The sequence below is a fragment of the Scophthalmus maximus genome, chromosome 3 (assembly GCF_022379125.1).
Source record: "Scophthalmus maximus strain ysfricsl-2021 chromosome 3, ASM2237912v1, whole genome shotgun sequence".
Taxonomy (NCBI): Eukaryota; Metazoa; Chordata; class Actinopteri; order Pleuronectiformes; family Scophthalmidae; genus Scophthalmus; species Scophthalmus maximus.
In genome coordinates this window covers 29,134,394-29,154,333 of record NC_061517.1, presented here as the reverse complement: position 1 = coordinate 29,154,333, position 19,940 = coordinate 29,134,394, and the positions used below count along the sequence as shown (strand labels likewise).

Here is a 19,940-nt window from a genome sequence, read left to right as displayed (position 1 = left end):
CTATCCTCCTGCATCCAGAGAGCAGTAAGCCAGAGAAGAGGGAGATCAAGTGTCCGACCCCGGGGTGTGATGGGACGGGTCACGTGACCGGCCTTTACCCCCACCACCGCAGCCTGTCAGGCTGCCCGCACAAGGACAGGATCCCCCCGGAGAGTGAGTCTTTTTCAGCTGCTTAGAAGATGAAAATAAGCACAGAGAGAGGGAAAGTGACAACAAGGGGCAGTCTGACATTGATAGAGACCCCCGCCTCACCTCATGAGCACTTTCATGCCAGTTTGCCCGTGATTTCATGAGGTCTTGAGGAGTTGGTGCTCTGATCCAGGCTCACTGAATCAAGGTCGCTTTGGCCTCTTATGCTTCAGCTGCTCAGAGCATCCTTGTGCTTGCAGGTCACAAGCATCTCAGTAGATATCTCACTCTGAGGCTGTTGGAATTACCAACTCATTCTGCTGAGAGCGGGGACACTCAAACACGTAAAAAGGTGGCAGGTCAAACAGGTTGAGTCACTTTCACATTTTTACAATGATTGGATTTGGTTCACTGATTTGATAGGAATCCGCAGCGGTACTATGTGTATCCTGCTAAGACCTATATCTCCATGTGATTGTAAAGATGCTCCTTCCATACATATATCAGAAGCCACCCCTCTGTAACCATGACAACAGATCCAAATCACATGTAGCCCAGTTCCCTGCTATTTCCTCATTAAGATTCACTTATAGTCCTGCTGGTATTTCGGGACTTTACACAAGCTATCAGAGAGTAATGTTGTACTTTGGGAGCAGGGAAGGATTTCGATTTCAACCATTTATCAACAGCGATTAACTTATTTAACACTGTTGTTTGACAAATCCGTCTGGAGGACATTGTGTCGTTTTGATGGAAAGTCAGACGTCTGATGAAACGCATGAGGCTATAACACCTTCTGATCTAATAAAGCCTTATTCCTTCTCATTTGATGGCAGTAATAGCATTCATTTAGAAGCTCTTAGTGTTGCCATTGTGGGGGGGGGGGGGGGGTCCCAAATGTTTTTTTATAATGCTGGGTCGATCTCGAATATAAGATTCAAGATTGTGGATGTTTCCTCACTCTGTTGTTGTGTGCGTGTTCTCTGTCTTCTTCTCAGTTCTGGCCATGCATGAGAATGTGCTGAAGTGTCCAACTCCTGGCTGCACCGGTCAGGGCCACGTTAACAGCAACCGCAACACACACCGCAGGTATCCGTTCATCACAGGAGAGAATCTGTGGAGCTTCTATAGATGAGAATGTTGTGCGCGTGGGCGTGTAGTTCCCTTTTGTGTGTTTTGCAAGTTTCGCACAGTGCATTTATGTATGCAGGACGGCGAACGTGTCAGTCCACATCAGTGTGATGCAGCTTCACGTGGTCAGCAACATGACTCCCCCTTTTAGTATCCATCTTTTTGATTTTCTCCTCCTCCATCCCTGCAGCCTTTCCGGATGCCCCATTGCTGCTGCAGAGAAGCTGACAAAGGGCCACGATAAGCAGCATCTCTCTCAGCCAGGCAGCGAGCACCTGAAAGGAAGTCCCAACGACAGAGTGTTGAGGTGGGTGATCGAAACATGTACTTCAGTTTTAGACAAGTTTGGAGTCCCAAGGTATTCAGATGTGGCTTCTCTTATTTGAATTCCTTCTGCACCATACGTCTATCTGCATAGGTCTGTCTCCCAATAGCTGCAGTGTCAGTTGCTGGCATACTCTACTGGAGTGGGAACAGTTTCTAACAGTGTCAGCAAACCACCGAGACGACAACTGACATGAACAGTTTTAGTGCTCCATTAACAGATATGAGGGAGCTGGGGACTAGGAATAAATAAATCATTTCATTTTTGCCAAAACCAAAAAAGGAAAACAAATGCATCAGATCTAAAGGATACACAACAAGCTTTTTTAAACCAACCGATTGGACATTATAGGAGGAGTATATGAGTATACAGTTTAATTTCTTTTTAGAATGCATTTTAAGTATTTAACTAATAGTATCAATAACCAATGTATTTATGCATTTGACTCCTCTGATATCCCTTTAATGCTTTTAATGCTTCACTTTACGGGCTCCATAGTTAAAATGGTGAATGACAGGGACTAAAAGGAACACGTGAACCTTTCACCTACATAAAAGCTGCGTCCTCCACTCCGAGTCCTTTTCCAAGGTCGGCTACTTTACTACTGAGCCACATAGAAGCCGCAGAGACAATCCTAACCGTGGTTACTGTGGCCCTCGCGACCGGGGTGGCGCTGGCCCGCGAATGGCTTCAATGTAACGAGACAGTCTTGAAGCATCCAGTCGGTCGGCCCAGTCATTACTGTCACCTCAAACACCGAGATCTCTTTATCTGCATTCATCTCCCCAACAGGCCAGCCACCGTGATCACAGCCGAAAGAATGATAATGAACACAAACCAGACGCTGGTATTATGCTAAGTCCACACTCTCCGTCACTGGTATTTTAATTAGTAATGCGGCCGATAAGCTAATTATGCAAGTTATAGGGACATTGCTAGGGATAGGGAAAAAAAGAATTGCTCTACTCGAGGAAAACCTCATCAGTGGTCAGACAAAGCATTGAGGATTAAAAAACAATGAGGCTTGCTTAGGCATTTTTCCTTCTCCCATTGTTATTAATATTAACGTGGTTGTCTGTTATGTATGGGACGGGAGTATTCCTAAGTAAAATTTGAATTGAAAAGTCCTCTGTGATGAGCGGTGGAGAGTTGCGTTTCCGCCTCCTTCAGACCGGCTCTGTTGTGAACATGTGTTATCGGTGTTGCAGTGTTTGGAGGCCACCCCCACAGCAGTGTGACTACAGGCCAGGTCATGTCACTTATTAATGAGCGTATGGTTGGAGACTAGACGCTGGGAAATGGGCTTCAGTGGCACAGGATGCAGAGGAGAGAGAGAGAGAGAAAAGGGCTCGGCCAAACAGGACGGAGGGCGACACCGCTCCTCCTGTCTCGATCCTCCACCCGGACCCTGCCTCCCTCCCCACCTCTTTCACCACTCCCCTTTCAATCGTTCTTACTCTTCTGTCTTCCCCCCGCCCTTCCGCCTCTCCCCGGCCTATCAGTGGATTTACGCCAACAGGTCTGACAAAAGCCCAGGCTCTCCAGGAAAACGAGAGGGCTTAGAGCTCATAAATTCCATGCTGTACAACATGCAAATGTGCCCTCTGCTGATAAGAGAGCTTTTAATCCTGCTGCACTCCTGCTAAGTACACCGTTGCCTCTATCTTTACTCTCTCTCTGTCACTCTGCCTCCCTTTCTCATTCTCTTGTCTCTTTTTTCTCCCCGCTCTGTTTTTTGTTTGGATTGTGTGACTCTTCATTGCATCAATCCTCTTTTATCTCCCATCTTTCATTGACTATTCCATTTCGTGCTTTTCTATTCTGCTTTCTGCCTCATTTTGTCTTATATTCCCTGCCTATGTTTCTCGTCTTTGAGCCCACCTGCCCGCCCCCCCGCGATGCCCTCTCACTCTCCCTCTCCTCCCCTCAGGCCCATGTGCTTTGTGAAGCAGCTGGAGGTGCCCGCGTACGGCAGCTACAGGCCTAACATGGCACCTGCCACACCTCGCGCCAACCTGGCCAAGGAGCTGGAGAAGTACTCCAAGGTAACCTTCGATTATGCAAGCTTCGACGCGCAAGTGTTCGGGAAGCGCCTGCTTGCTCCAAAGATGCCCACCAGCGAAACCTCACCCAAAGCCTTCAAAAGTAAGAGAGAACCTTGGTTTCCTTGGTGCGTTCTGGTTTGGATGTGATGTATCAGCTTAGGCTGGCCACCAAGTTTTTAATTTTTTTTTTAATTATAAATGATTTTCATAATTTTTGACAGCTTATTCTACATATATATATATATATACTGGCCTTTCTGATGCATTCACTTTATTTCGGGTTAAACAAGCAAGAGATAAACCTGTTAATTACTGACCTTTATAGGTTCAGACAGATCCAGGATAGTTTTTAGGCTAAATTAGATTTATTGGCTGTGGTGTCAGATTTTTTCTTGGCCTCGGCTCTCTCTCAACATCTTATTTTATTAGTTAGTTAGTATCAACTTGGATTATTCTAAGTATATAAGGTTGTACTACCAGCCCTCACTTCTTTGAGAACATGCATTAACATGTTGTATGCCGAAACAGTATCCTCCGCTCTGTTGCATCCTCCTTTTAAGATCATCTGGTCTCAAATTTGCTCCCTGTCCTCCTGCAGCTAAGCCCTCGTTCCCCAAGTCCTCGTCGCCCAGCCTCAGTCTCCACGGTTACGGAAAGAGCTCCACCTTGGCCTATGACTACTCCCAGGATGCCGAGGCCGCTCACATGGCTGCCACTGCCATCCTCAATCTGTCCACGCGCTGCTGGGAGAAACCTGAGAACCTCAGCACCAAAGCCCAAAACAAGGTAACCAGGACACAACTACCCTCTATATCTTTATTGTGGGTTGTGATTTATGGGTTGTACATCCATCGTCACCTATCAAACATCAGCTTGTAGATGATATTCGTATATGGGTGATTTTATTATGGTAAAGTGTTACCCTGTTCTGCTCTGCATCACACTCAGAGAAAAAAGATTATTAGCTGATTGTAGTGCAGATTGAAACATTGCAGGCCACAGCTGGTGAGATGAGAGGGGAAAGCAGTGGGTGTGCCTCTCCTCTCCTCTCCTCTCATTTCTTTTCTCTCGCCATCAACTCCGCATGAATATATCATCAGGAGCCATTCGCTTACAGCAACAGGATGGTGTTGAGATGCAGTTGCATCACCTCTCCCGTCCTCTTTCATCCTTTCATCCCTCCATCCCACACACTTTTCATGTTGTTATTGAATTTGGCTGGCTGCCAGTTCCCTGGATTACTTCTCCACCAGGTAGCCTTTTTTCATTATCTGCCCGGACGGATCTCTCCCTCTCTTTCTCCACCCCCACCACTCTATCTTTCATTTTCTGTTCACATCTCTCTCTACTTTCTTTTATCTTCTTCTCTTCTTCCCTATGCAAGTGTGACTGCTCCTCTCTGCTTCTCTGTCTATACGCCTCTATCACTCTATCACTCACTCCCTCTTTCCCCTCTCTGTGCACAGGAGGTGTAATTGGAGCACCGCTCTCCCCCATATTGTGATTTTTAAAAGCCTTTTTTGCCTCACAGAGGAGAGAAAGTGACTGCTTCATCATTTTTCGATTTCCTGACATGGTTTTAGGGAGATAAAAAGTGAAGATTAATGTCTCTGGCAGCACAGCAGAGTAAGGTGTTATTCAGTGAGGCACCGATCCAAGACCAGGCCTGAGCGGCACAATATTACAACGCAGAGCAACCGGCGACTGATCTGGAATCAGAATCGGAGCCAGTTGAAATCCAATATTGAAATATTGGAACACTGAGCTCATCAACCAAAGACATTTCTGGGAACCTTTCCCGTCTTCTCTCCTCCTCCTCCTCCTCCTAACCCTTTGATTTTTCTGGCCCTTGACCAGCCAGAATGAGCGCCATTTTAGATGAATGCTGGAAACATGGCTCATCATACGCCTCTGTGTCTGTTCATCTGCCAGCACTATCACAGAGCACGGACACGGACCTTCATGTTGATGCTGTGCATTAGATATCATTGATGACATGCTTAAGCAGTGGACGTGGTGCTAAGCTCAAACGTGTAGCACTCTGAAAAGGTGCCTCACACCGGTGTATTACTGAAATTATTGCTTTTTGGTTTGTGAGCCTGAGGGCAGGTGAATGTGGGTGGGAGTAGGAAGAAAAGGGTTGGCGTTCTGTGGGTCGTGTGACACTTTTTCTGTGATTCTGAAAAATGAAAAATATCTGTATGTTGATTCATGTGTAGCACCGCAATGTGAATTTTGCTCAACAGGATGATTAAATTAATCACAATCATCACCATTACCAGATGATATACGGCAGCGTATATGAATTGCATCAGAGGAAACTGGTTTACTCATTTATCTGAATATTTAATTAGAGTTAGCTATGTTTCTGTATTAAATTTCCCCCAGTTGCCAACTATGAATAGAGACTCAAAGTTTTAGATATTAAATACGCATCTCATCACCAACTAATCAAAACGTGTTTATTCCTGTGATTATGTATGTATTCAGTTAATATTGAACTCTTTGGGACTTCTGAAAGGCTTTCAGAAGAAGATCATTATTTTCATGAAAAGTTATTGATGTTGTGATGCAGCCCCAGTTATGAATACCCTGTGTTCGCTTTCCAGGAAATGGACATTGAGGTGGATGAGAATGGCACCTTGGACCTGAGTATGAAGAAGCCCTTTAAACGAGAGGGCAGTCTGTCCGCCACCAGCCCTGGGGTGCGGTCCCCGGACCCTTCCTCCTCCTCCGCCTCCTCGCTGCATCACGGTGGAAGCAGTGGGATGACATCACCGAACCTACACGCCTACAAGCAGGAGGATTGGGAGGGACCTCTGGATTACACCAAACCCAACCGCCAAAGGGAGGAGGAAGTGGACGAGGTCAGTACGATTATACTGAGGAAAAAGTCCAAGCTCCAAACTCAGTGTTTCCTCGGATGTTAGCCAGAGAGGAAGTATTGCAGCATAGATAACCACAGACAGAATTGCCCCGAAGCTTTTTGAACACAAAATTCTTAATTGTTTACTACTAATTGTCTAATACCCTTGTCTTATTTCCTGTCCCTCTCTCCTCTTTCTATTACTCAGTTATTTCACTGAAATGTGCGTTACTGTGCAGTGAAACAGCTGCACTGTGTAACAGAGGTGGTGTGTCAGGTGTATTGCACCATCCTGGCTCTGGCATATGCTAATTCTTTTACTCCTTTGAACTTTTTCAAAAGAAATATAAAGGGCCTTGAATTTTAAATTTTTTATGAGGCCATTCTGCATTTGGAAACATCACTTGTCTCCAAAAGAATGAAAGCGGATCAGATCAGAGACTTGGGTGCACATTGCGGTTTGCAAAGTTTCTTCGCTTGCAAACAAATGTGCAAACTGTCGCGAGAAAGCCACTGAAAAATGAGCCGGAAAAAAGTCACTGCAAACCACACGACAGCTCACCAAACGACCGCAGTGGCCTCGCCTTTTTTTATTCATTCGGTTTGTGTTTAACTTCACCTTTCTGCATTTTGTCAGATGGAGCACACTGGCCAGTCATTCGTCTCGTCTGACCCGGAGGACTGCGACATGATGCAGGAATGTCTAGAGGACAGGAAGTACCCGGGTGAGGTCACGACCCCGAGCTTCAAGGTCAAGTTCCAGCCCAAGGATAGCAAGAAAGAGCTTCTCTCGTAAGTAGACCCGGCGAGACGGGAGACAAGAGTCTACAGCCACACTCGCTGCTGTCTAGAGCTTTGAGCCAAATGCTGAATTTGGTCAGAAACCCAAGTACTGTGGAAATACTTAAGAAATACCCTGTCCTGTCTCCCACCCTCTCCAGGTGCCCGACACCTGGTTGTGATGGCAGTGGCCACATCACTGGAAACTATGCGTCCCATCGCAGGTATGCACCGCTGCAGACTGGGTGATACAGTATGTCAGTGCTCTATATATAAACTCTAATGTGAAATGTGAGCTCGACTGAGACTCCCCCGCCGCCCGCACTCTGCACCTGAGTCCAAAGCGGATGCACCACGACTAATTCAAATATTTTATTTGATCCCGACATGCCAGGGGCAATAATGTAGCGTGAGCCCAGGAAGCAAAGACGCTCATTGACTTTGATATGCATCAGTAATTTACTTCTTGCTGTCTGTCCTCTTCTTCCTAAATGACCTTGGTATGCTCTCTATTCTTGATTTCCCTGCTCTCATGTATTTCTCCCCTCTCCTTTCAATCTGTCCACTCTGGCTTCCCTCGCCCCATTTCTCATCCTTCTCTTCCTCTGCCTGTCTCCTGCTCTCCTTTCTCTCCTTCTCCCTCTCAGTCTGTCTGGGTGTCCTCTCGCTGATAAGAGCCTTCGGTCCCTCATGGCGGCCCACACCCCTGAACTCAAGTATGTCTGCTCTACACCTTCGCTGCCTTCTCACTGCCACTTCACTGCACTGCCACTGCCACGTCCAGTGCCACAGTGCTTTATTCTGCTGACGTTGACTTATCTTTTGTTGCCTGCTCCTGCCTCTGCTGCCGCTGCATCTGTCATGGTGTCGACCCCCCCCCCCCCCCCCCCCCCCGCCCCCCTGCAGCTGGCTTGGCGCTATGCTTGCTTTCACTTCAATCACTTCATTTAAATATGAAATAGAAATATAATTCTGTTGTGTATGTAGCTCTCTTACTACTTTTCACGACTCACGCTAGGCGTGTTTAAATGGAATGGTTCAAAAGAGCCTGAAAAGTCAGGATTCCAAACAAAGAGGTCCATTTCTCTCATTTGCATAATGCCCCTCCCACGAGACGCCCCGCTGTAAAACATATTCTTCATATGTTTTTCTGTTAACCATTGATGTTCTCTTTCCCAGATGCCCCACTCCAGGTTGTGACGGCTCCGGTCACATCACAGGAAACTACGCCTCCCACAGAAGGTAACAAACAAAAAACACCCGCACAAAAACGCATACACACACACACACACACACACACACACATGCACACAGTCAGTCAGAGAGGCCTAGTGACAGTTCATGGTAGAATTAGACAGGGACACCATACTCACACATTTCCACGCCATTCCATGATCCTATTTCCGGCCATTTGAGGCGTTTTTGAGTTGATTTGGTTTGCAATTTCGTTGAACAACCACTGTAAAAATTATTCTTCCTGATAATGTTCTCCCTTTATCACGCAATCACTTCACCAGACCTTTTTTCAGCCCTATGTTATCAACTCCATACTTTCTGTTTTCAGTATCTCTGGGTGCCCGCGTGCCAAGAAAAGTGGAATTAAAACTCCTACCAAGGACAACCAGGAGGACTCCGAGCTTTTAAAGTTCGTACCGCTCAGAAAGCCATAATGTCTGCTTTTAGTGAGACTGACGGTAAAAGAAAAATGCAATTAAAAAGAAAGAGAGAGAGAGAGAGAGAGGAAAGTCACTGTGAATCATATGCACAGGTAGTGACCTGCCCGCGTAACTGAATCAAACAATCAGGCCCTTACTGATGGGAAAATACACTTACTTACTGCAGATACTGATTCTGGATCTAGTTCATGGTAGAGTATCGTAGAGTACATAATCAATACATCAGAAATACATGGGCTTCATATTGCATTTGCACACAAAACAGTAAATTTAACAGTGTGTTGATGAAACCATGTGCTAAACCTTAATAGCTCTTGCACAAGTAACAATAATCCATTGCATAAATATGTATAGCAGATAATGAATTTGGCCCAGTAGAGAAAGTATATAACTTAAATCTTCATGATAATATTCTCATCTTTCTCTACAGTTTGTATTTTGGGATTGTCCTTGTCTAACCCTTGGGCCTTCTCACTCTCTTTGTTTCCTTCCTTCCTGCCTGGCTTCAACACCTCTTCTCCATCTCCTCTCCTCTCCTCTCCTCTCGTTCCTGTTCGCCTCCTTTCCTCTGCTCCCTGCAGGTGCCCCGTGCCGGGCTGCGACAGCCTGGGCCACATTAGCGGGAAGTACGCCACGCACCGCAGCGCCTACGGGTGTCCGCTGGCGGCCCGCAGACAGAAGGAGGGCGTCTTGAATGGCACACCCTTCAACTGGAAGGCCTTCAAGACTGAGGGGCCGACCTGTCCCACCCCAGGCTGTGATGGCTCCGGACATGCTAATGGGAGCTTCCTCACACACCGCAGGTAAGCTGCTGCTGCTGCTTGCAAGTTTTTTTTTGTATACATGTATATTGAGATCCTGTTTTAGTGCTGTTAAGACGTCCTTTCGTTATGTGACCTTTGGTTATTTACCCTGAACCAAACAAGCCACCCTGTTGGCCATCCTGTGTGTGATTTTAGAAATGATTCCGTCATTCCGGAAGGAGTTGCAACACAACTGCGCTGGCGGCTCTCCCTTTTACACAGATGTCAGTCGCTCCGTCACATATTCCAGTCACCCATCTCTCATGCATCTGATGGAAATCCTATTTTATTCAATTCAGCTGTCTACACCGGCTGCGTGACAGCTCGCAATCGACTTCTGCTAAATACCTATATATGTGACCCAAAAGCAAAAGTCTATTTTTTCCTGCACATAACATGTGTAATCACAGTCGCGCCAAAAATCAAGTGTCCCTCAACTCATTACAGCTGTTGCTCTGCTCACGTGCTGCTCAAACTGAGTTTTTAAGGAAAGTATAGTGACCCCCTCACCACCACCTCCACGTGTCACTTGTGTCTCCAGCCTCTCAGGATGCCCCAGAGCCTTGTTCGCCAAGAAGAAGGCCAAGTTCCCCACAGAGGAATACCTGAGCACCAAGTTCAGAGCTAGTGATGGTAAGATGAAGAAGAAAGAAAAAGACCTCAATGTGTATGTTGATTGTGATTGTAGATTCTTGCATATGGCAACTGAGACATATACAGACCAGACACTCTTCTTTTATATTCTGCTGTATCTAGTTTTGGACAACGATGAGGACATCAAGCAACTCAACAAAGAGATTAACGACCTGAATGAGTCCAACAATGAAATGGAGGCTGACATGGTCAACCTGCAGACTCAGGTGTGTGTTTCTACTTTTTATTTATTTTTATTTAGAGTAGTAGTATAGTTTAGTATATATCAAATATGCGACCTAAAGTACTGAATTCGGTCACTTGAAGCCTCTTAATATATTGATTACATATTCAATTAATTAGTCAATCAAATTATATTTGTATAGCCCATATTCACAAATCACAATTTGCAGGGTGCTACATTCTCAGTCCTTAACCCCTTGACTCTAATACTACCAAAAAAACTAACACAAAACCCTTTAACAGGGGAACAAATGCAGAAACCTCAGGGAGAGTCACAAGTGAGGGATTTCCTGACCCAGCACAGAAGAGCTGAATTCATAAGCAATATAAACTAACGTATGCTCAGGTCAATAGAGTTTAGATTTTGCTGCTTCAACCTTGCTCAGTCTCGAATGACCAGTAGCTAGTGGTGGCTAATGTAAGCAAACCTTAGATGCTGTAACTACTTTAATTTAAGATTTCACGTTATCCTGTAAATGCCGTTTGGGCCAAAAGTATCCAGAAATGACCGGCTTGTTTTAAAGGAAAAGGCAGGTGATTTTGTATTTTGTTGCTGTCAAGAAATCTCATAAAACGAGAATAACGAGCAGCCAGCCTTGCTGGCAAAAAAAAAAGAAGGTAGTTTAATTTTTTAAAAATAGCCGGACATTGAAGTTTTTAGCAAACATTACTCAAATAGGAGACAACTGCATTTTCATTTGGCAGACTGCTTTCAACTGCGGATGAATACACTTCCGTGCTCTAGTGAGTTTTTCCAACAGTGGTGCATGAGGCACTGACGAACATGTTGCCTAGGTCACAATAATTATTAGTAGTATATGTTCATTAAAGTCGTTAAAAGACGTTTTCTGGTTTAAAAAGTTACACACTTCTGCAGTAGAGGCCCGTGGTCATAAATTCTAGTGGGAATTTATTGTTAGCGCTCGGACAATATATCGGTTGGCCTATAATCTGTTTATGGCCCAACCAATATCATCGGCTAACTGATATGAGCCTTTAAAGGTGCATTTATGTTTACATTTTACGTAAAATAAATGTTTATTTCCTTGATTCAAGTTCTATTTATGTGGATGTATTTGTAATTTTCTTTTCAATTTATAGTCATTTATGATAAATTTCATGTTATACTAAGATATATGTCAGCCAATGTATCGGGAAACTTGTACTCCCTAATATCGACATCAGCATCGGACCCTTACAAACCATATCATTATAGTAATCACATTTAATAATTAATACATTAGAGAATAGACAGTAGCCAAACATACCAGAATGAATGTCTGGTCTATCAGGGCCGTGCTGCTTAATCACCAACTTCTCCTCACGTTTTTTGTTGATCAAATTCTTTTTTATTAAAGGAAATTCGACAGTTTTAGACACAGCGTTGCTGCTGCTCCCCATTTCAGCAGGAAGTCTAAACGTGCACCGCGGACTAACTCAAGAAAACAGTGGAGGGCTGCAGAGTCGACTCTTTCCTGCCCCAATGCGCCTCTATCAGCGTTTATTGCAGTTCCTGTCTTTGACCACTAGGCGATAGGCTAAATCAGCCAGTGTGAGCGGGGCACTGCCTCCGTATCGAGCGACGCACTGGATTGAGACCGAATCACTTCAAAAACCTAAAAATGTTGACTAACTTACAGAGCAGGTCATATTTATTGCAATATAATCAATATATGATGTATGACGGGCTGCGTCTGCACTTTTACCCTAAAGTGGTAGCAGTGGTAGAAATCCTGTGGCCGTGTGTTGCAGATCTCCTCCATGGAGAAGAACCTGAAGAGCATCGAGCACGAGAACAAGATGATTGAGGAGCAGAACGAGGCTCTCTTCATGGAGCTGTCTGGTCTTAGCCGCGCCCTGATCCGCAGCCTGGCTAACATACGCCTGCCACACATGGTAAGTTCTTCCCCCACATGCACTCATGCGGGGCTTGACCCCCTGGCGCGCTCACCTTTCTGTCCGACTGATTGAATGTGCTCGTTTTGAGGTAAGGCTCATGTGTCGGAAAGCGTGCAGGCGTGTGTTTCCCCGCCCCTCTCAGTTGAAATTGGTTGTCGTTTGCACCACAGCAGGAGCCGCTCACCGAGCAGAACTTCGACAGCTATGTGAGCACCCTGACCGACATGTACACCAACAAGGACTGCTTCCAGAGCCCAGAGAACAAGGCTCTGCTGGAGAGCATCAACAAAGCTGTGAAGGGCATCAAAGTCTGAGGCTTGCGACGAGTGCACACGCACACACCACACACGCAATCGAGAAAACGCAATCTGTCCGGAGGCGAAGGAACGCGAAGAAGGTGGAAAATAGAGGGATGGAAAGAGATGGAGAGATCTCTCCAGTATAATGAAATATGATTCAAAAACAAAAAGGGAATTCAGGTTATCCAAATAAACGGCAACTTAAAAAAAAATCTACCCAGGGAGCACTCTGTTTGAAGAAAAGTGACGCGGACCAAACTCCACACCATGCTGCTGCTGGGATTAGGAGGACGAAACCGATTCCTTCAGTCAGGATGGATGGAAAAGAAGAATAATGTTACTAGGAACTGTTATGGGGGTGGGATGGGGGAGGGGCATTAATACACTGTGTGTTTACCTGTTGTCTCTTTTATGTCCTTACCTGGTTTTTGGAGTTCCAACTGTTGCACTGCTGGTCCGTCTTCGCACTTCACGCCAACTCAAACACGGCAGAGTGCAAACACGGCATCGCTCACAGGAGCTCGGCGGCATGAAGAGGAGGACGCGGATGAGTTGAGCGCGCCCGTCCCGCAGCATTCACTGTGGCGAGCGTGTGCGATGGCCGCCTCCAGAAGCTCTCTGATTCATGACCCCAAACACACACACACACACCCCAGCAATATGAAGCACGCACCAAACTGAATTAGTGTTTGCGTTGTGGTGTTAAGACGTCAACGCGACAATGTTGATTCATTTTACCGGGAAATTCTTCAAGTAAGGTAATGAGACAGATCCAGGAACGGTGTGGAAACAGCAGATAAATGCTTGATTTTTTTTTTTTGTGTGTGTGAGTAAACTGAAATGCTGATAGTAATAGTGTGCGCACATTTCAAATTCAGTTAGTCATATCAATAGTATTTATCAACATAGGAATTGCACTTCATTTCAATTGATAGTTTTGTGGTACAATAATTATTGTTATATATGAATTATTTAAACATGTGAGCATTTAAATTGTAACTTATTGCCATTTATGTTATTGAGGTTTATTTATTTGAAGCAATCTATTTATTAACTTGGTTTTGTAACAGACAAAAAAAATGCATCTTTACTGATTATCATGGTCTAAGCAATTTGCAGATGTCTTGCGTCAATATTTTAAGAATCTATATAGATAACTGACAAGGCATATTTTGTTTTGAGTACTTTTTAAAAACCTTTTTAAGTGCAGATGTTTTATAACTGACAAAATCTTTTGATAATTTTACAAAAAAGTTATTTTTTTGGGTTGTTCTTTTCGTTTTCTTTCTGTTCCTTCTGTTACCGCTACATTGAGAAAAACCCACTGCTGAGAAAAAGAAAAAAGAGTATGTATTTATTATTTATTTAATATGAAAGAAATTGACTGATATGGCTGTATATTTATTTTGTTATTTATGTGCGTGATGTTACTGTCGAGTCTGAGTAGTCTTAAAGATCCACTGCAAATATTTAAATAAAGAAACAGAATCAATACAAATACTGTTTGATTACTTAGGCTTATACCTAGACATACCAGCAGCTGATTGTAAGGACAAAACAAGTGACCCAACAAAGCAATCATTGCTCTGTTGCCATCTGGCCTCTGTATGTTTGGTTTTGTCAGGTGATATAAAACCAAGAAAAGTTTTTAAAAAATAATAATGATACAGCAACAACAACAACAACAACAAAAAGATCCATAGAGTTCAAAAAATGTTACCTCTCCCAAGCGCTTTGTAGCGGCCGCCACTGGCTCACCCAAAACCTCTGTAATGTACCACAGATGCTTAAGTGATGCTTTTTGAGTATTTTTTTCTTATTTATTGTTTTTATCTGTTCAATGGTACGTATATAGAGCTCTATTCCAGCAGTGTTTTAGGCTGGATGTATGGGTCTAAAACACGCGCACACACACACACACACGCACGCACACACACACACACACACACACACACACATATCCAGTAGGATGGCCTCCTTTGACAAACTTCTATCAGATAAACATACACACCCTTGTAGCCTTACTCTAGATTTTAATTTTTTGATGCACAAAGTGCCACTGAAAAAAAAGAAGAAGAAAAAAAACCCACGAGAGCTCACTTTCTTTCCTGATTCTTCGCATTTCTGCAATGTAACAATGTCTGGTCCCCGGGAAGACCACGGCATCATGAGAGTGGTGATTGTTTCAGATGCCTTTATTTCTCTGCCAAGATGGCCATAAGTACACAATATATATACATTCTGTATAAATAGATTTTAAAGATGCTATATATATATGAATATAAACATACATATATTTTTCCAGTGTAATTGTTGACTTGCTCTTCTTCTCTTGTATTACCTTGTCAAAGGATCACTAGCTGTCCAAAAGAGATGTGAGGGGTGTTATCAAAAGGAGGCATTTACACCTTATTTAATATCACTGACCTGCTCAACTGTGGCTTTACACAAACCATTCAGTCAAGCTGAAGGCAAAGTAGGCGTTGTTGATGATACAATACAAGTATTTTCATAGGTTTCCTTTCCTCTTTTTTTTTTCTTCCAGCCTTTCCCCTTTTTTTTCTTTTTTTTTTATCTCTCCTTGATCCAGAAGTGTCAAAAAACATCTGCTGTATGTTGTACTACTGAATCTGAGAAATGACTGTCAATTTGAAACTAGATGGTTGGCTCTTTGTTCCTAAGTGTCATGTGAGTTCATGTATATTCAAAAAAAGAAAAGAAAAAAAAGATGATGCCTCTGAATAATGTTCTGCACATAGTGTTTGGCGGCGTTGTGCAGTTGTTGTATTGTTAATGGTGAGGCCTGCTCACTATGAGCCCCTTCTCTCTCTAATGTTGAAACAAGCAAGTAGGAGACTTTAGTGTGACCTGCCTTTGAGTGACCCCGTCGCAGCTACTGTGGTGTACAGTATGATACCTGTGTGTAACGCTGATGTCAAAGGCATGTTGTAAATGTTCTTTTAGCCAATGTAGAATGGAACTCCTTTGTGCACTTTCTAACTGTTGAAAATGCCAGCATTTGAGTCTTTACTTGGGAGAACCCCAATAGATCATAGGCAATAGCAAGTGTTCACCCCTCCCCACCGCGGGAGGGTGCATTACAAAGCATTGTCTCACCTGTATGTTGCTGTTCATGTAGAGAACAACCTGTGTGTTACGTCAGATAGAGACACATCTCTTTGATTCAGGGGGTTCGCAGCTCGGAAAAAAAAATGTTGAAAATGGAAGTGGTACTTTCTTTTCCACACAAAAAACCAAAAGAGACTGACAGGAGGCTGAGTTTGGTTCTCAGGTGACTGGGGGTGGGGGGGGGGGGGGGGGGGGGGGGCTGAAGCAGAACAGAGCAATGCCATAGGTCAGCCAGTCAGCTGAGGCTACAGGCGATAGCAGCGGCTAGATCGAGGCCCCGTGTGTGAAATGGGATGAGTGCGTGGGAGTGGGAAATTGATTTGCCAGGCTACACAAATCGCCCCCATGTTTTAGGAGGTGTTTGTTGCATAAATGTGTGTCTATCACTCAAAAAGAATGTCAATGCTTTTTATGACTTTTGAAACCCTCGCCCCCCCTTCTTTGTGTCTTGTGTAACCTTTCCTCAGGAAAGAGATAGTTTGGACACATTTGGTTAGCAGAGTAGCATATCCTTCCTCTCCTGAAATGCACGAGAATACGACTGCAGAGCGTTGAGACTGTGAATATTCTCCTGACTTCTTTGATATGGCATGACCCCTTTTAAAGTGCTTGATGAAATTGTCTACTGAGGTATGTAAATGAATGACACTGAGGCCATGAACGCATGGCATTTTCAAAAAATAAAAAAGAAGAAGAATGTCAGCCGAGAAAGCAAAACGCAGCCTACGGTTGGTACTGTGCCCACGCACTGTATCTTTTCTTATTTACATAAAAGTACTGGGTGATGGAGTGAGGAGCTTTATTATTCTAAATAGCAGAGAAAAATTGAAAAAGACAGAAAGCAACAGGGCCCAGTTTCCCTGAGGCGCCTGGAATGAAAATGAATTGAACATGATGACACTTTCAGGGAAACCAGTCCAGACCAAAATCCAGCTGTGCATTTATGAGGGGGGAGGAGCTTTGCACCCTGGTTCTATGTCCGGTGCATATGTTAGGAGCAGTCACACCTTGACTCATAAGAGAGAAAAGTAAAGTCGAGTGGCACTTTTCATCAAGCTGAGCGAAACCAAAAGCCCCCCCCCTCTCTCCCTTCTCCCTGCTGTAGTTACAAGCTGTGTGGTCTTATCATGTGTGCCTTTCTCACTCCACTCATTTCAAAATATGGTATGTTTACAAACCCGGTTCAAGTACTGCAGAATACACTTGGTCTGGATCTAGATCTCTTAGTCAACACTTTGAGGGAAAGTTGGTGGGGCAGGGTCGGGGGTGGGAGGGGGTGGGACGGGTATTGTGTATAAAGATATGAAGTACATGTCTTTGACATGCAGGTAGAAGCCGTTTGGCGACAGAGGTACAAAACTACAAGCTTTTGTTAGGCTAAAGAAACTGTGAGCTCACTCGATTCAGGTACCAAACTGCATGGACTGTTTCTGTGAAGGAATCTGAAGAACATCATCGTCATCGTCACCACCATCCCTAGATAATGCATCAGTGTGCAGGGCATTATTTTGAAACTGCTGGAAAGTCTCTGTACATATTTGTATTAAGAAGAAAAACAGTGTTATTGTTATTGTATTGAAGACAAGTTCAAAATGGTTTTGAAAAAAGAAAAAAAAAAACATGTTTGTGACAAAGAAAAAAAAAATACATCCACAGCCAAGGGTTGTCCTGCTAGCACATTTTTACAGAGATGAGCTATTTTTACTGGTGATTTTCTAGGCATTGATATTGATATCCTTTTGAGAAAGTACAAAACTTCCAAAATTACAAGCACTTCCACACCAATAGATTGTATGGTCATTTTTGTTACTTTTGTAGATGTGGTCGTTCCTTTGCTACTGCACCATTTTGTAAAGTGGGACAGGCCTTGGCTGTGTGTCCTCTGGGTTTGTTTGTTTTTTTATAATTTGAGTTTTTCTGATTTTATTTTGTAACTATTTTCGTTTGGGAAGTAAAACACTGTAGATGGGCTGAATTTGTGACTGTGTGTTTGTGTACTTGTGTACATGTTCCCCTGTTCCTGTGTCAGTGTTATAAAGCAGAGAAGTGATGTCAGTTATTGTGGGGGTATGAAGCATTTTAAATGTTCTCTATGAAAAACACAAATAAAGAATCATAGACAAGAAGGACTCTGGCGTCTCTCTCTCTCCTTCTTTCTCTGTCTGTGTGTGTGTGTGTGTGTGTGTGTGTGTGTGTGTGTGTGTGTGTGTGTGTGTGTGTGTGTGTGTGTGTGTGTACAAATTATGTTACACAAATTTGAAATGTGGGGACATTTTGACCGGTCCCCACTCTGGTTTGAAGGTGAGTGCAGTCAAAGTGTCAAATTGGCTTAGGAAGTTTCCTAAATCTTGAAGTGACCAGAAGTATTTCATCAGCAGCCATGATAAGAGCTGTTCGGATTCTCCAAATGCACAGGAAAGATGCTTCAATGCTTCCTTTCCTATCTCCTTTAGCAGAGGGTACACTGGACCTTCATATGTGAAAGGAAAGGAGCTATAGACGCCCCACAATTCTTTGCGGCAGCAACATTTAACGTGACGCGCCGTGAACGAACGTAAATGATAAAATCCAGAGTAGTTGAAGAAGAAGAAGAAGAAGAAGAAGAGTATTAATGTGACCCAGAAGAGACGCACGTCATCATGTAAGTTACCGTTACATGTGAATCATTTACATCTGATGTCACACGGTGGTGAAACACACTGACACATGATGGATGGAGCCGCTGAGGTTTTTGTAGTCCGTCTTCAGAAATTTGTAGTTTAACCACGGCAGAAGCACGTCAATAACATCCACCATCGCATAATGATGTAGTATGTAGTAGTGGGATTCTCTGTCTGCTTTTCCTAAGTCCTATGAATCCTCCTTTACACCTTTCCTTGACTTCATGACGTTTTCCACTGAGGTCAAGGAATAGTAGATAGGAAAAGACTATAGGAAGGACAATCTGAATCCACCCTTAATTCAGGTATGAATGAGAACTGGGGAATGGATTATATAATTGACGTATGAGCAGAAACAGTGTATGAGGGAGACATTATGAATTGAACATTGTGAATAAGTAAAGTGAAGTATAGGTGTATGATCAGCACTGACGCAGAGGATGCACAGCCAGGTAGTCAGAGAACACACACTGCCCCCATGACTGGTAAACAAAATGGGGGACTATGTGGGCCGTTAACATGTTCAGTAGTTGCATGTAGTGCTTCTGCTGAGCGGCACTGACACCTGGTGGACCATGTAGTGAGCATGCATGTTGTGTAAACGCGCCGACAGTGAGGCTTCATCATCCAACTTCTGCAGCTGTCGACGGTCCTACTTTCTCAAGCATGGGACAAAAATCACAGCCCCAAAGACTGTGAGAATCGCACAGCGGCAGCTGTAGAATGTTTCACTTGCAGCTGTTCAGGTCATCTGTTTGTGTTATTAAATGGATATGAACCTTTTGATTTCCTCTTGTAAGTTGTTGATCCTCAAATCTGAGTGTGAGATGTTGTACAAGTATGTGAATATGAACCAGACAAAGATAGACAAAGATATAAAAGTAGACTTTATGTGACATGGCCGGATTAAGGTTTAGGGACTGTATGTCAGTCGTAATGAGAATTTACATGAGTACACATACTCTTAATGTCCCATACTGACACAGTTGATGAAGGGAGGTGTTGGAACCGTTATTCAGACCCCGTGCATGAACTGCCGAGAAAAGCAGGGGTATGTGCGCGGCTGTCTACTGTGACCTTTTACTACATGTATGTGGCTGTTGCTGGAAAAGTGCAACTTGCATGCAGACTGATGTTTTCTTTCATAGTGCTACTGTTACATCCAAGGTGAAGTTCAGCATGAATAATGATTAAAAGAGACACACACAGACAGGTTGGTGTCATCGTCTGCTCTACGGTTCTCCTCGACCTCTGCTCACCTCGAGGCCGGGCTCTTCCCTTCACAGTCTCAGACCTGCTTGCTCTCCATCCGCCCACCAGAT

At 43.9% G+C, this 19,940-nt stretch overlaps 1 protein-coding gene across 8 annotated transcripts in view; it reads left to right on the top strand.

Moving 5' to 3' along the window:
• myt1b (myelin transcription factor 1b) overlaps nucleotides 1-18,087 on the top strand; it is a 106,787-nt gene extending 88,700 nt beyond the window's left edge. For 4 of the 8 annotated variants that reach the window (XM_035644560.2, XM_035644563.2, XM_035644566.2 and 1 more), the window contains 16 exons: nucleotides 19-153; nucleotides 1,128-1,218; nucleotides 1,451-1,567; nucleotides 3,516-3,730; nucleotides 4,229-4,416; nucleotides 6,240-6,497; nucleotides 7,134-7,288; nucleotides 7,438-7,500; nucleotides 7,924-7,992; nucleotides 8,456-8,518; nucleotides 8,841-8,921; nucleotides 9,534-9,755; nucleotides 10,297-10,388; nucleotides 10,512-10,615; nucleotides 12,384-12,527; nucleotides 12,701-18,087. In XM_035644560.2, coding sequence (XP_035500453.2) covers nucleotides 19-153; nucleotides 1,128-1,218; nucleotides 1,451-1,567; nucleotides 3,516-3,730; nucleotides 4,229-4,416; nucleotides 6,240-6,497; nucleotides 7,134-7,288; nucleotides 7,438-7,500; nucleotides 7,924-7,992; nucleotides 8,456-8,518; nucleotides 8,841-8,921; nucleotides 9,534-9,755; nucleotides 10,297-10,388; nucleotides 10,512-10,615; nucleotides 12,384-12,527; nucleotides 12,701-12,844 — 2,141 coding nt within the window. In that variant the 3' untranslated portion in view covers nucleotides 12,845-18,087. The remainder of the gene's footprint in view (nucleotides 1-18; nucleotides 154-1,127; nucleotides 1,219-1,450; nucleotides 1,568-3,515; nucleotides 3,731-4,228; nucleotides 4,417-6,239; nucleotides 6,498-7,133; nucleotides 7,289-7,437; nucleotides 7,501-7,923; nucleotides 7,993-8,455; nucleotides 8,519-8,840; nucleotides 8,922-9,533; nucleotides 9,756-10,296; nucleotides 10,389-10,511; nucleotides 10,616-12,383; nucleotides 12,528-12,700) is intronic. The other 4 variants (XM_035644561.2, XM_035644564.2, XM_035644565.2 and 1 more) reach the window with 4 other exon arrangements.
• The last annotated feature ends 1,853 nt before the right edge of the window (nucleotides 18,088-19,940 follow it).